Source organism: Engystomops pustulosus, chromosome 5 (genome assembly GCF_040894005.1).
Source record: "Engystomops pustulosus chromosome 5, aEngPut4.maternal, whole genome shotgun sequence".
NCBI classification, from domain to species: Eukaryota; Metazoa; Chordata; class Amphibia; order Anura; family Leptodactylidae; genus Engystomops; species Engystomops pustulosus.
In genome coordinates, this window is record NC_092415.1 from 105984201 (window position 1) to 105996821 (window position 12621).

Below are 12621 nucleotides of genomic sequence, written 5' to 3' on the forward strand. Positions count from 1 at the left end.
TTCGCTTCAATAGATATTCACATCACCCTTGTTACACTTAATTCAGCACATTGATCTTATTACAATATCATTCCTCCTTATAATAGTATACAGACCACCAGCTTACAACAGTAGCCTAAACACCAACAATTCATGCAAGAGTTAACCTCATTCCAGCACGGAGCATCTCTGCTCTCCTCCACCCTCTCTGCATACACTTTTACTCTGCTCCTCGCATTGGACCAAGTGCACACTCGCCCTCCCTGGAGGCGTGGTCCTTCCTTCTTCATCTCTCTGCTAGTCAGTCAGGCCAGCGCCTTCCTCCAGCACAGATGTGCTTGTCCTCAGCGCTGCACTGCTACCTGACACAGCCATACTACCTTCTCTCCACACCAGCGGCTTATGGTAAGTTTTTACAATTGTTCTTGATATTTATTGGATACATATTGTAAATATTACATCTGTAAACTACTGTACCTTACTTATATGTATCCTGTTTTTCTTTATACCACAGTGTTTGACAAAGACTAAGTGTTTCATTCAAAACGTTACACGTTTTGTATTGCCGCAGTTAAAGAAACAAAATAAAAATATCTTCAGTGACAAGCAGAAAACGGAGTGCCTGACATTATTCTATATTACGTATAGGAGTGCGACTAAAGTCTTACTTGAACACAGCTGCCCTTCAGATGCCAGTGCTGCCTCCGCAATGCCTACTGCTGGTGCTGGGATTGGGATTGGGACCTGGGCTGGTGCGTGGATCAAGTGGGACAACCATCGAGCAGCCTGCCAATGGCACTTCCTTGTATATCATGGGTTTGATGCCCCTTAGCGAGACGGTGGCAAAGGGAAATATCGGCAGAGGAATCCTACCAGCTGTGCTACTAGCTATTGATCAGATCCGCAATGAATCCTTACTGCATCCCTATGTCCTGGACCTCAAGCTTTATGACACAGCGGTAAGGATGATCACCTACTGGGTATGCTTGGGGTGGCCATGTTCCCACCTAGGTTCTATCAGGCATTATTGTTTTGCCAGGGGCTGCAGAGGTATTTACCTTGACACAGCTAGGATAAGGTATGGCTTTGGGTAGCTGCTATTGATTGTGCAATGCTGATTTCACCATAACATAGCAACAAGGCACCATTCCATGAGTGGGAGTCAGTGATGATGAAGAGAAGGCAGACATGCAGTATATGATGGCAGCACATAATGGTGCAGAGGTGCATGCTTACCTTCCCTGCATGATTCTGGATGAAACCCCCTCCCCCCAGTACCTGTACCTCTCACGACTCCAGGTTTTAATCACCCTATGAGATTAATTCATTGTCAATCCATATGCCTCCATTCTTTGATATGGATTAGGTTCAGTTGACTGAGCAACAGATGCAATAAAATGTCTCTTTAGGCAAGCGGTTTTTAGAAATTACATGAGAGATGAGATGATATGTTCTGTATGGATATTGTTAGGGTGGAGATGAAAGGGTTGACCATTGCAGTCTCAATAAGATTCCTTATAGGTGTATATAGCTGTTGAATACTAATCAGTATTGCTGAAGCCGAGCCATGCGAATACATCCTGATCATCTCATCCTTCCACCTTCTGAAAATGGACATATCCTTCCAGGCTGTAGAAGTCAATGTGAACCTCAGCCTTCATATTTTATCACGTCACATCTGTAAAAGCATTAAAAGGAAGAAAGTAGGCTTGTTGTATATTAATTCATACAGGTTTTATGATTGTTCATTTTTCTGAATTGCAGTAAGATACATAGTGTAGCTGTGATCTAGAGATTTTAAATGGACATGTTGATCCAGGATTGGTATGTAACGTCATCATTTTATTCATTTTCTTACCATCCTTCTTGGTCTATGGTCTAATCTAAACATAATTCAATAACTTTGCGTTAGTCTGAAGGAGAGCATTGGCTTTCCTTACCTTTAGTAGATTCATGACATGATTCTATTGAGCATTTTGGGATGACCCTGTTGATTGAGCAAGTGCCTGAAGATGGCAGTCATTTCTTTTTAAGGAGCTTGATGCCCTTTCCAAGGCAAACTCTTCAGACTGTTTCTGCTGGAATACGCCTACACCAAAGTTACTTGAGAGAAGGAAAAAATATATTAAATATTCTATTGAAATTTATACATATATGTAAAATGTAAAATCAGGATAATCCACTAGTGAGAAAACAGACTTGATTTTGTAGTTCAAATGCAGAGGATCCTTTCCCCTGCTGAGATCTGGCATAGATACCGATTCACAAAGATGATGGAATCCACCATTTTTCTTTAAAAAATCATTCCATGAACATGTGGAAGTTTAGTCAAGTCCATAATGATGAGAATGTCACTGTGTTTTTGTGTACTTATCCGGCTGCTTTTCAGTGCTAAGCTTTACTCTTTGGATATTTTGAACATATCAAGGGCACATGCAGAACAGTCAGCTGGAATGATTTACGAGTCTAAGAAGCATGATATTTGACGCTGCATATTGGGTTCACAGCTCTTTTTTGGGAAGCAGAATTGTGAAGCTTTGATAGTTGCTTCTTCATTGTAGTTTTATTGCTTAAGTAATAAGTGCTTAATTATTTTTACATTTCTATCTAAAAATTGATTACAATCTAAATATATTCCACAAGAGCTAAATTTGGGTAAAACATTTTTCCCAACTAATGTTGTATTTATAAATTCTTTTTTGCATTAATTCTCCCATAAATGATTTGCCCACACTTATGCAGGTAGCTAGCCTAAGGCCTGCACCCAGTCTCTGAACACACAGTAAGGGGCTGCTTTCATTATTTAAGTATACAAATGATTTTGGCAGATAGATATACAGAAACAGATTAATAGGATTCTGGGCCTCTCTCTTACCAGGTTCTGGACATTATTGCTACCATTACATCTATATTAATACACCACCTGACTAGGCAGATACTTAGACAGGTGGACAGATAAATATGATAGATAGATAGATAGATGGATTGCTGGCACCCAGTATCATTTTGTCTAGAAAAAAGGCCAAGATCAGCAATCAACAAACATAGTATAGTAAGTGATGCACTGCAGCATTCTACACTATTAAAAGCACAGCAATTCTTATGGTCACACATAAGGACACACTTTACTTATAGTATAGCAATGTGACTGACAAGATACCACTAAGTGCATCTGTTGAAAATTGGATAAATTGAAGATTTTCCCACATAAGTAAGGCAACACAAGAAAATATAAAAACAAAATCTCCTTGCCTATTCCAAGACAGCTGGAATACCTTCTGGCCTCAATATGCATATAGTGCAGGATTTTTATTTCCATGCCATTTCCCACCTATTGGTTAAACTCGTTACACTATGTCTTTAGTCAGCCATACTATGTAAGATACAGTTTCTGCCCCGGGATGGGAGGACAGCCTATGTGTGCCTGTGTAAGTCTTCTCTCCTCCAAACTCATGCAGCTCTCTCACCCCTGCCCTCTTTTCATGTACATTGTACCAGTAGGGAAGGAGGGGTTGGTGTGGAGAAGAGTAAGAATCCATGGAGATATACAGGCACAAGCAGGCTACGGGTGCCCTCTCACCGGGGATTCACCACACGCTGCTGGCAAGAAGCCAGGTTATGCGAATTAAACTTATGTGAAGTCCTGAAATAATTCAGAATTTGGGCAAGGAATTTGTATAGGCTATTGGAACTACGAGCTACAAATTACATTCCGGTTAATATGTTCGCTTTAAACACATGGTTGCCATGGTTTGCTTTCTTACTGAAGGATTTAAGCACTGGGATGTTCTTAATATTCAAAAAGTAAACAGTGTAGCAGCTTATTTCACAAACCAATCTCACTACAAACTCAATGGCAGCTTCTTATTGAAATCAATATTGAGTTTTCAAATATTTCTCATTGATTTTTTTGTGTGTACATATAAATGAAAACTATATTAGACCTATATTGAAACTGTCCAAGGATATTATACTATTCACTATTATTCACTTGTTATTGGTGGCGTTTTAGCCTTAAATTGACTGATCCTATATCAAATCCTATGGTGTTCTATGTGTTCTGCTTATTATCTTCTCTTGTGTGTGAGTGTGATTTAATTTGTATTTTAAGTACTACCCATTTAATCTGTAATGTAACTCTAGGTACTATATACAGCTTCAGCTCAGGCAGTTATTCCTATTTCTTTATGGTAGTACCATTGGAGCAGATGGTGACAGTACAGTATTATGGGAAAGAAAAAACATTTATTTCGATGTTGGCAGGCTTGCTGTTGAGTATTATTGTTTTCACATAAGAAATGTAACATTTAACAATAACAAGGCTCATAAATCGCTGGTATGAATACATTTACCCTCATATATTTTAGCATGTTATGCACTTCAAGCTTTCAAGCATATTCACTTGAATGAAGAAATGCATGTTTTTCATATGACCTTTGTTATGTTATATTATATTCAGCTGCTTGATCAATAACCTTCCATTAGTATTTTACTTTTGTTCAATATTTGGCTAATAATAAATGCTGGGATATTGTAACGTTATTAATTATTAACACTTGCCTTAATCTGAGCATATGAAGGGAACATTATAGCACAATGAGGTTTGCAACGGAAATGTATATATTTCTTGTAAAAAATGATACTGTGTGTTTTTGTGAATCCATGCAAATGTAAATTAAAAAAGTGTATGGTGACTCAAAGCACTGGAAAGGCCACCTTTTAAAGTGAGACAGGTAAAGGAAAGTAGCAGATTTTATTAGCTATCTTAAAGATGCTGTTTAGTGAATAGCAACAGAATGACCTAACAAAATGAAAAAGATGCTGCTCCCATTCTGATGTTTGGTCCCTGTTAGGCCAGCAGCAACCGATACAACTGGACAGATTTCATTCCTCTTTGTAGTGCCTCAATTACAGGAGTAAGGAACTGGGCATACCTGTGTGTATATTGGGAGCACATTAAGCATCAGAATGGAAGCAGAAGGTATAAATGATTCATTTTACTTTTTTTTTTTTTATTTTGGTGACTCTTTACAAAATTACCATATGTGCCCCCAAAAAACTCTATAACAAGAAGAATAATAATATATAATATATAGCGCAAACAGATTATGCAGAGCTACACAGAGCTTGCCAAATCAGTCCCTGTCCCCAAAGGGGCTCACAATCTAATCAACCTACTAGTATGTTTTGGAGTATGGGAGGAAACCGGAGGATCCAGAGGAAACCCATGCAAACACGGAGAGAACATACAAACTCTTTGGCAGATGTTGACCCTCTGATAACATCTCTGATAATATCTACAGTACCACAACATCTCTCACTTCCTCAGTGTTGGACCTTCTACTGTACTTTCAGTGTCTTATGTCACCGATCAGGGATAAACTCTGAGCTTTTTGAGTTATTTGTTGATTGAGGATGATGAGAACAGTGTGGGATAAACTAGAATCACGATGCTGATACTAAACTAATTAAAATGAAGCTACAAATTTGAGATTTTGAGTCAGATGTAAAATCTAACATATTTAAATTGTATAGTTATTGACATTTTAGGAAATTTTAATTATCTTTCTGTTTTACTCTGGATAACATAAGGGAAAAATACCATTGAGAGATCCCAACGGAAGACTGCTATTAGGCTATAGCGGGGCATGCAGTGACAGCACTTGTTGCTAGACAGGGCTATGGCTCCATTTTCTGCTTCATCTAGCCCTAACCGTACAGGGCATGATTCACTTGTATTAACACACATGATTATAGAAATGACACATATTCTGTATTTTGATAAATGTTAGTCATTGTCACTAGCGTAAAAAACAAACACCACATCTTCAAGTAAGTTAAAAAAAACTGCTGTGTAATAGCACCTTAATTTGTCAAGAGTGGTAGTAGGTTTGAATGTCATTAAAAATGTAACATTTTCAGAATCATTAGAGTCAGTAACCATGTATTAAGTTGTCAAGCTATTCAACATATGTGGCAATATATTGAACTGCAGGGGTATACACTTGTGTTAAAGAGCCACAACCCATTGACAGCAGGAAATAACTGAGTACTGAAAAGATTCCTCAAAAGATATTGGGCACATTTACTAAAAACACTATGTGCAGTTTGCCTGTGTAGTGCAGCAGTTTTTTTAGGTGCACCTTTAACAAAAGGTGTGCGACACATTTCCGTCGGACTTTGCATGTTAAATCTGGCGCCAGCTCCGATAGCACAGGAACGCACCCTTCAGTGTAAAAATGCGTCGCGGACACTACTTGAGTACAATTGCAATCAGTTTGCACCTAAAAGAATGTGCAAAGTCCGACAGAAAACTGGTGCACGGCCCTTCGTAAATGTGCCCTACTGTATATTGAAACTAGTAACCAGAAATTATATATCTATTTATTACTGCAGTAACAATATTCAGTGCTGACTAGACATACCGTGTTTCCATTCCATAAATAAATACAGCATGTAATAGTCTAGACTTTAGTTTGTGAAAATCAGTGAAAAACAGAGGTGGCACGGATGCAACTGTGACATAAAAAAATCCTTTTCATATTTGAAAATTGGCACGGTTGTGCAAATAAAGCCTTACAGACTGCATTTGGGTGATGCTTAATTCTTTTAAGATAATATTGGGGCAGATTTATCAAGTGTTTGAAAGTCAGAATATTTCTAGTTGCCCATGCCAATCACAGCTCAGCTTTTATTTCGCCAGTGCTCATGAATATTTTAAAGGGGAGCTGTGAATGGTTTCAGACACTTGATAAATCTGCCCCAATGCTTGGTGTCAAATAATCCTAGTAATTTACAAATGAATATAGATTGCCCTACATTAAATCCATTTCTGATTTTTGGGGTTTACTTTTGATCTTTTGAGTTTTTTTCAATGCCACATATTTCTTTTTAGGAGGCATTTTAAAACCCATTTAAACAAAAACATTACTACTACTTAAACTGCCTTTCCAATCGGTGTTGACATCATTAGAGCAGTTTTTATGCCATTTTTATGCTCCAAAGAAATCACAATTGAAAGAGGGTTTAGTTAAGTTATACATATTTGGATAAAATCTTTCTTTCACACTGATAATAGGATGTCGTATATAGACTCCAATACTAAATCAGTCACTTCCTATTTTCATTAGCCTCTCACTAGGTATTTATTTTGCCGGTTAGCTTCTTATGACCACTGATTGTACTGCAGATTGACTTACTGGTCATTTGACACCATTTAAATTCTCTTATCCTACATTACTGCATTTCATGGCATTTCAACATATCAGATTTTGCACACTAAACCCTATTAATTTCAGTCTGAGTACAGTCTGCAGTGCGCTCAGCATAAATCTACAGGACTCTAAAAGGATTTCATAAATGTGTTATACTGAAATGTACAATGTTTGTAACATGAAAGTCAAGGACTAAATATAAAAATGGAAGAACCTTTATTTCACATTCAGTTTTCTATAATACTTACGATACAGTGCAGTTATATAAAGAACCAGTGTACCTTAGTTTCTTAATCATTTCAATGAGAGAAAATGGAAAAATGTTTGGGTACAGTTAGAGTAGGTATTCACACTGGTGAAAGGGGCAATTTTCACAGCTATGTTGTATTTAGCTGAGAAAAACAACATACAGCTTGAGGCACAGTAGCAAAAGCCAATTGCCCCTTTATGACTCAATGGGGCACCTGTATCATTAGTTTGGAATTGTATGCCTGCTTGTTTTCCTGATTTTCTGCTATTTATAAGTATCATCGTGTTTGGCACATCTCGCATTTGAGGAGTTAAAGGGGTTGCACAACTATCCCAAGTGCACAAAATAACCCTATATAGATGAAAAAAAAGCAAGGAGCAAGAAATAGCAAAATAAATTATACTTGTGCCTCAAGTGGGCCAATGGTCTTGGTATCATCCATGGAATGGCAGACAAAGGGCATATATTGTACTACATGTAGAACAAGAAATTTATCAATCATGTCCATGAACACTAATACATTTTTTACCACATCCCAATATCTAAAAACAACCTATTGTTTGAGCTTTGACAGGACCTTTTAAAGCTCATATTTTATACTTGCTTAAACATTTCCTGCAGCATCTTTCTTATATTATTCTAGAAGATCATTTTTTATGTAGATACATTGAATAGGACTAGATTCAAAAACACCTTGTTTTTCTAATCCGTGACCCTAGACCATAGAGGATTCCAACACAGTGAATGTCATCATATCATTGATAAGAGAAAAAGAAATCCTAAACCAGTAGACATGACATCTTTTATGACTAGTTTAAGGATATGAGTATTAAGTTTAGCACCATGGCTACTTACTTCTCTCTTGGTTTTCTTTTCTTTTCAACCAAAGGAATCAGCAGCAGGCCAGATAGGTCATTTGCCTATTAATCCTCCTTTGGTGTCGCACATATCTGTTATCAGACCCAGGCTAGGTGTGTTTCTGTTTATAAACTTGCCTTTTAGGGCTATTTATGGGTGTAGCTGTATGTAGAACAAATGACCAAGTATTGTTGCACAGTTCTATTTTAAAGGGTGGGCATAAAAACAATGGCAAAGATTTATCAGTCTGTCTATTTTCTTTTCTAACATGTCTGTGGTTGTTGTGAAGGATGATTTTTTTTTTGGAAAGTTGGAAATTTTTGTAGCAAAAAAATCTCAAATTTGTTTGTTTTGTTTCTCTCAAACAAGTTCACCAGCCAAGTAGGCTAACTTTTGCACATTTTTGCTTAAAATGAAAAGAAAAATATATTGAGTCCTGCTTGGAGTGCACAATGAGGTGAAGTGGAACTGAAACGTTGAGCCATTGCTCAAAAATAACAAAATAACACACACACATATATATATATATATATATATATATATATATATATATATATCTAACACACGCAAATACATATTTTAGTAATCTTTCACATCAATAACATGTCTTTAGTCTTTAACACAATTTATCAGTTTTGTGTTTAATTCTGAAAAGTGATTGGTACTTTATAAGTGCTTGTTGACTGTTGCTGCTGTAAATATAGACACAATCGTCAGACAAATTAGAAAATGCTTGTGTTTCATCTAATTCCTCATTACATCTTCCCATTGTAAAGTGATGTTATGCCAACAATTGTAATAACCAGCATTCGGTCTTTTACTATACAGGGGTTTGCAGTAATAGAACCAATCCACATAATCAATGACAGTTATTTATTGGTGACAGTTACAATGACAGTTAGTTACGGTGAATGAGATCTTTTATCTTTGGACTGCATGATTGCATGTATTTTGAACACCTGGCATAAATGTAAACAAATTATCAAAATACTGTAACACAAATTTTCACAGAAAAATGGGCATAAGAATGTAGATTAAAGTGTCCAGTAGGGTCTACAAATATATACAGCCCTCTAAAACAACAAAAACAAAATGCTTAATTTGGCTATCACATATTTCACATAAACCAACCCAGACAAGTAATGATACTATACACAAGCTTTTCCAGCTCACTTAGCCAACACAAAGGGGTCCGTTTCCTTTCTAAGCCATCATATTGATAGCAATTTCCTGATTCAAGATGACCATGCTTATTTTAAAAAACTGCAGCGTGATACGGTCCCCCACCTTTCCCCCCAGTTGTTACCTGGACTGCATGTGGAACATTTAGAGAGAGCATGTCACTAAATGTGAACTTATTAAAACAAGAAAATAAAACATATCATGGTTTATTTTCTAATTGCAGATTTGTTTCTACTGGTCATATCCAACTGATTTGGGGTTTATTGAAAGTTGTTTTGGCATTATCTGTGCAAAGATATTTATGCTGTGACATCATCTAGTGTCAATGGTGTAGGTAATGAAATAGTTTGTTTGTTATTTTCAGTTATAATCCTGTTTGTGTTGAAAATAAAGCCCCTGCAGAATGTGTAATTGCCAGCCTATTATTCAGCCTAGTGGCCTGTACATTTTATTGAATGTAAATTGTGACCTGAAAACTTTTTTGAAAGTATCAAAATATCCTTAAAATGTGTTAAACTTAAATAAGGCTAATACACACTGTGTTAAATACAGGCTGACTATCTCAGTGTCCTGCTGCTGGCTTTTCATTTCTGATGTTCATTGCAAGTCTCCTGGTCCTGCTTGCTTCAGTAAACTGATGCAAGGGTCAAGAAAAACTTGTACTATGCAGAACTAACCTGGCTCATCATTGGACTTACAGTGCATGTAAATCCAATTGGTGTTTTAAAGGGTTTCCCTGTAAAAAAAAAATAAAAAAAAATTGTAAGGCGGTCTTTGGTTGAAAGAGCATGGCATGATCGTAGAGTGACAGTTTCCACAGACTACAATGGGAAGAAAATTTGTTTCAGAAAAAATGACCTTCAATGGAGTTTCCTAAAAAAGGTTTCACGTTAACTCGTGAATCAAAAGATGATTGAAATACTACATTTTTACACAAAAGTACAAACCCTGTGGTGCTACTTTTAATGGCAGAATAGCAGACCAGTAGTCTTTACTATTCCCTCTTTGAGTTTGTGCTTCAAAAAAATATAATAAAACATTGTACAAAAAATGGTTCAGAAAAGTGCCTGCTGGGTCAGACTATGCATTTGCATAGGCTGATTGGTATAATACACTGCCATGCATCAGTGTATTAATTTGAAGTGGTCAAATGATAATTCGTTCAAGTCCCAGAGAGGAACAAAAAGTTTTGATAAAAATTTTTAAAAAGTTTAATAAAAATAAAATTTAATACGTAATAAAAGTCCCCTAAATGCCCTATGTAGTGTATAAATCCCAAACACAACAAAAAGTAAAAATCACCACACAAACAGCACATATTGGATATTGCTACTTTCATAACAACCTGTACAATAAAATAAAAATAATTACTTAATTACTAAACCTGTATAGTGAAAGCCTTAAAAAAACAAAAAAACCATTAAAATTATGTTTTTTGCGCATCCAACCAAACAAAAAACATCATCAAAAGTAATCAAAAAGTCACATTTACCCTTTCATGATACCAATAAAAAGTACAACTAGTCCCGTAAAGAAATTAGCCCTAAAACAGCTCAAACAACAAAATAATAGAAATGGAACACCCCATATTAGATGGCAATGCAAAATCAAGGGATTTTTCTCTCCAAATTAACTTTTATTCTGTAGAACATATCACACATATATAAATTTATATATTTTGATTTGTAAGCCACGCAACATCAAAATAAATTATCCGGACATTTCAAAAAAGATTAAAATGTAAAGTAGACACTTGGAAAATGTCATTTAGCAACTTATTTAGGTAGTAATTCTATCTGCCTGAAAACACGGTGATTTTGAATTTCAAAAATGGCAACTTTTTCGAAAAATTCATCATTCTTTCTTTTTTTTTTGTTAATAAACGCAAAACTTATCAGCCAAAATTTATCACTAAAATGAAGTACAACATGTGGGGAAAAAACAATCTCAATTGCTTTGATAAGTAACAGAGTTCAAAAGTTATAACCATATAAAGCGACGCACGTCAGAATCCAAAAAATGGGGCTGAGCCTTAAGCTGTAAAATGGCTGTTAACAAACTTACCAGAGGCTGTTTTGAACAGTTTGAGGGGTGCAGTTTTAAAACTGGGAGGATTTGTGAGTTTCTAATAAATAGAACTTTGAAAACCCTTATAAAGATGAATAGCCCTCTAACAACCTAATGAAATAAATAACATAAAAAATTATGTCAATTTAAGACAGAAATATTCTTCATGTTGGTTTTGGTTTTTGCCTTATATTGACATAATTTTTTATGTTAATTTATTTCATTAGAACGTTAACATAACATTTACATATCAGAAAATTGCTAAATTAAAAAAAAAAATCACCACCCATTCTTTGGCATATGGTATATATACTCGAACATAAGCCAACCTAAGTATAAGCCGAGGCCCCTAATTTTACCACAAAAACCTGGTTAAACCTATATTTTTTTACTTGAGTATAAGCCGAGTTTGGGTTTTCAGCACATTTTTTGTGCTGAAAAACTAGGTCTATACTCGAGTATATATGGTAAGTGCAAAAAAATTTCAACTAAAATATAGTATTAATGTGAAGTATAATATGTCATGAAAAAACATTCTGAAAATAAACTCTGTAAGATATAGCTTTCCAAAGTTATAACTGCATATCATGATACGGGAAGATTTGAAAAATTGGTCTGTGTCCTAAAGAAAATGAAAAGTAATACACATATTCCTCACAGTTTTCTAGATCTCTGCTTGCTGTCCTTCTATAGAAGGCATTAGGCCCCTTCCACACTAGCGAGTGTGATGCGATGAACTCGCATCACACTCGCAACGCAAGCTGCCGGGAACGCACGGCCCGAACGCTGCACCGCGGGAGTGAACTGACATGCTGAGTTCACTCCCGCGGTGCAGCGTTCGGGCCGTACGTTCCCGGCAGCTTGCGTTGCGAGTGTGATGCGAGTTCATCGCATCACACTCGCTAGTGTGGAAGGGGCCTTATTGTTTATTTCCAGAATTACACAGAGCTCTGATTACTCTTTGATGTAATGGCTCGGGCAGCTGTGTGACCATGGTCAGATTTCTGTCCAATGGAAATAAACAATTAATCTTTCTATAGAAGGACATCAAGCAGAGATCTAGAAAACTGT

General features: G+C 36.2%; 1 protein-coding gene across 2 annotated transcripts in view; it reads left to right on the forward strand.

The window, feature by feature from the left end:
* The first annotated feature begins 282 nt into the window (after positions 1 to 282).
* GABBR2 (gamma-aminobutyric acid type B receptor subunit 2) overlaps positions 283 to 12621 on the forward strand; it is a 553394-nt gene continuing 541055 nt past the window's right edge. Inside the window, exons 1-2 of one of the 2 annotated variants that reach the window (XM_072152801.1) lie at positions 283 to 384; positions 628 to 938. In XM_072152801.1, the coding sequence (XP_072008902.1) occupies positions 312 to 384; positions 628 to 938 (384 nt within the window). In that variant the 5' untranslated portion in view covers positions 283 to 311. Of the gene's footprint in view, positions 385 to 493; positions 939 to 12621 lie in introns of both variants that reach the window. The other variant, XM_072152802.1, reaches the window with a different exon arrangement.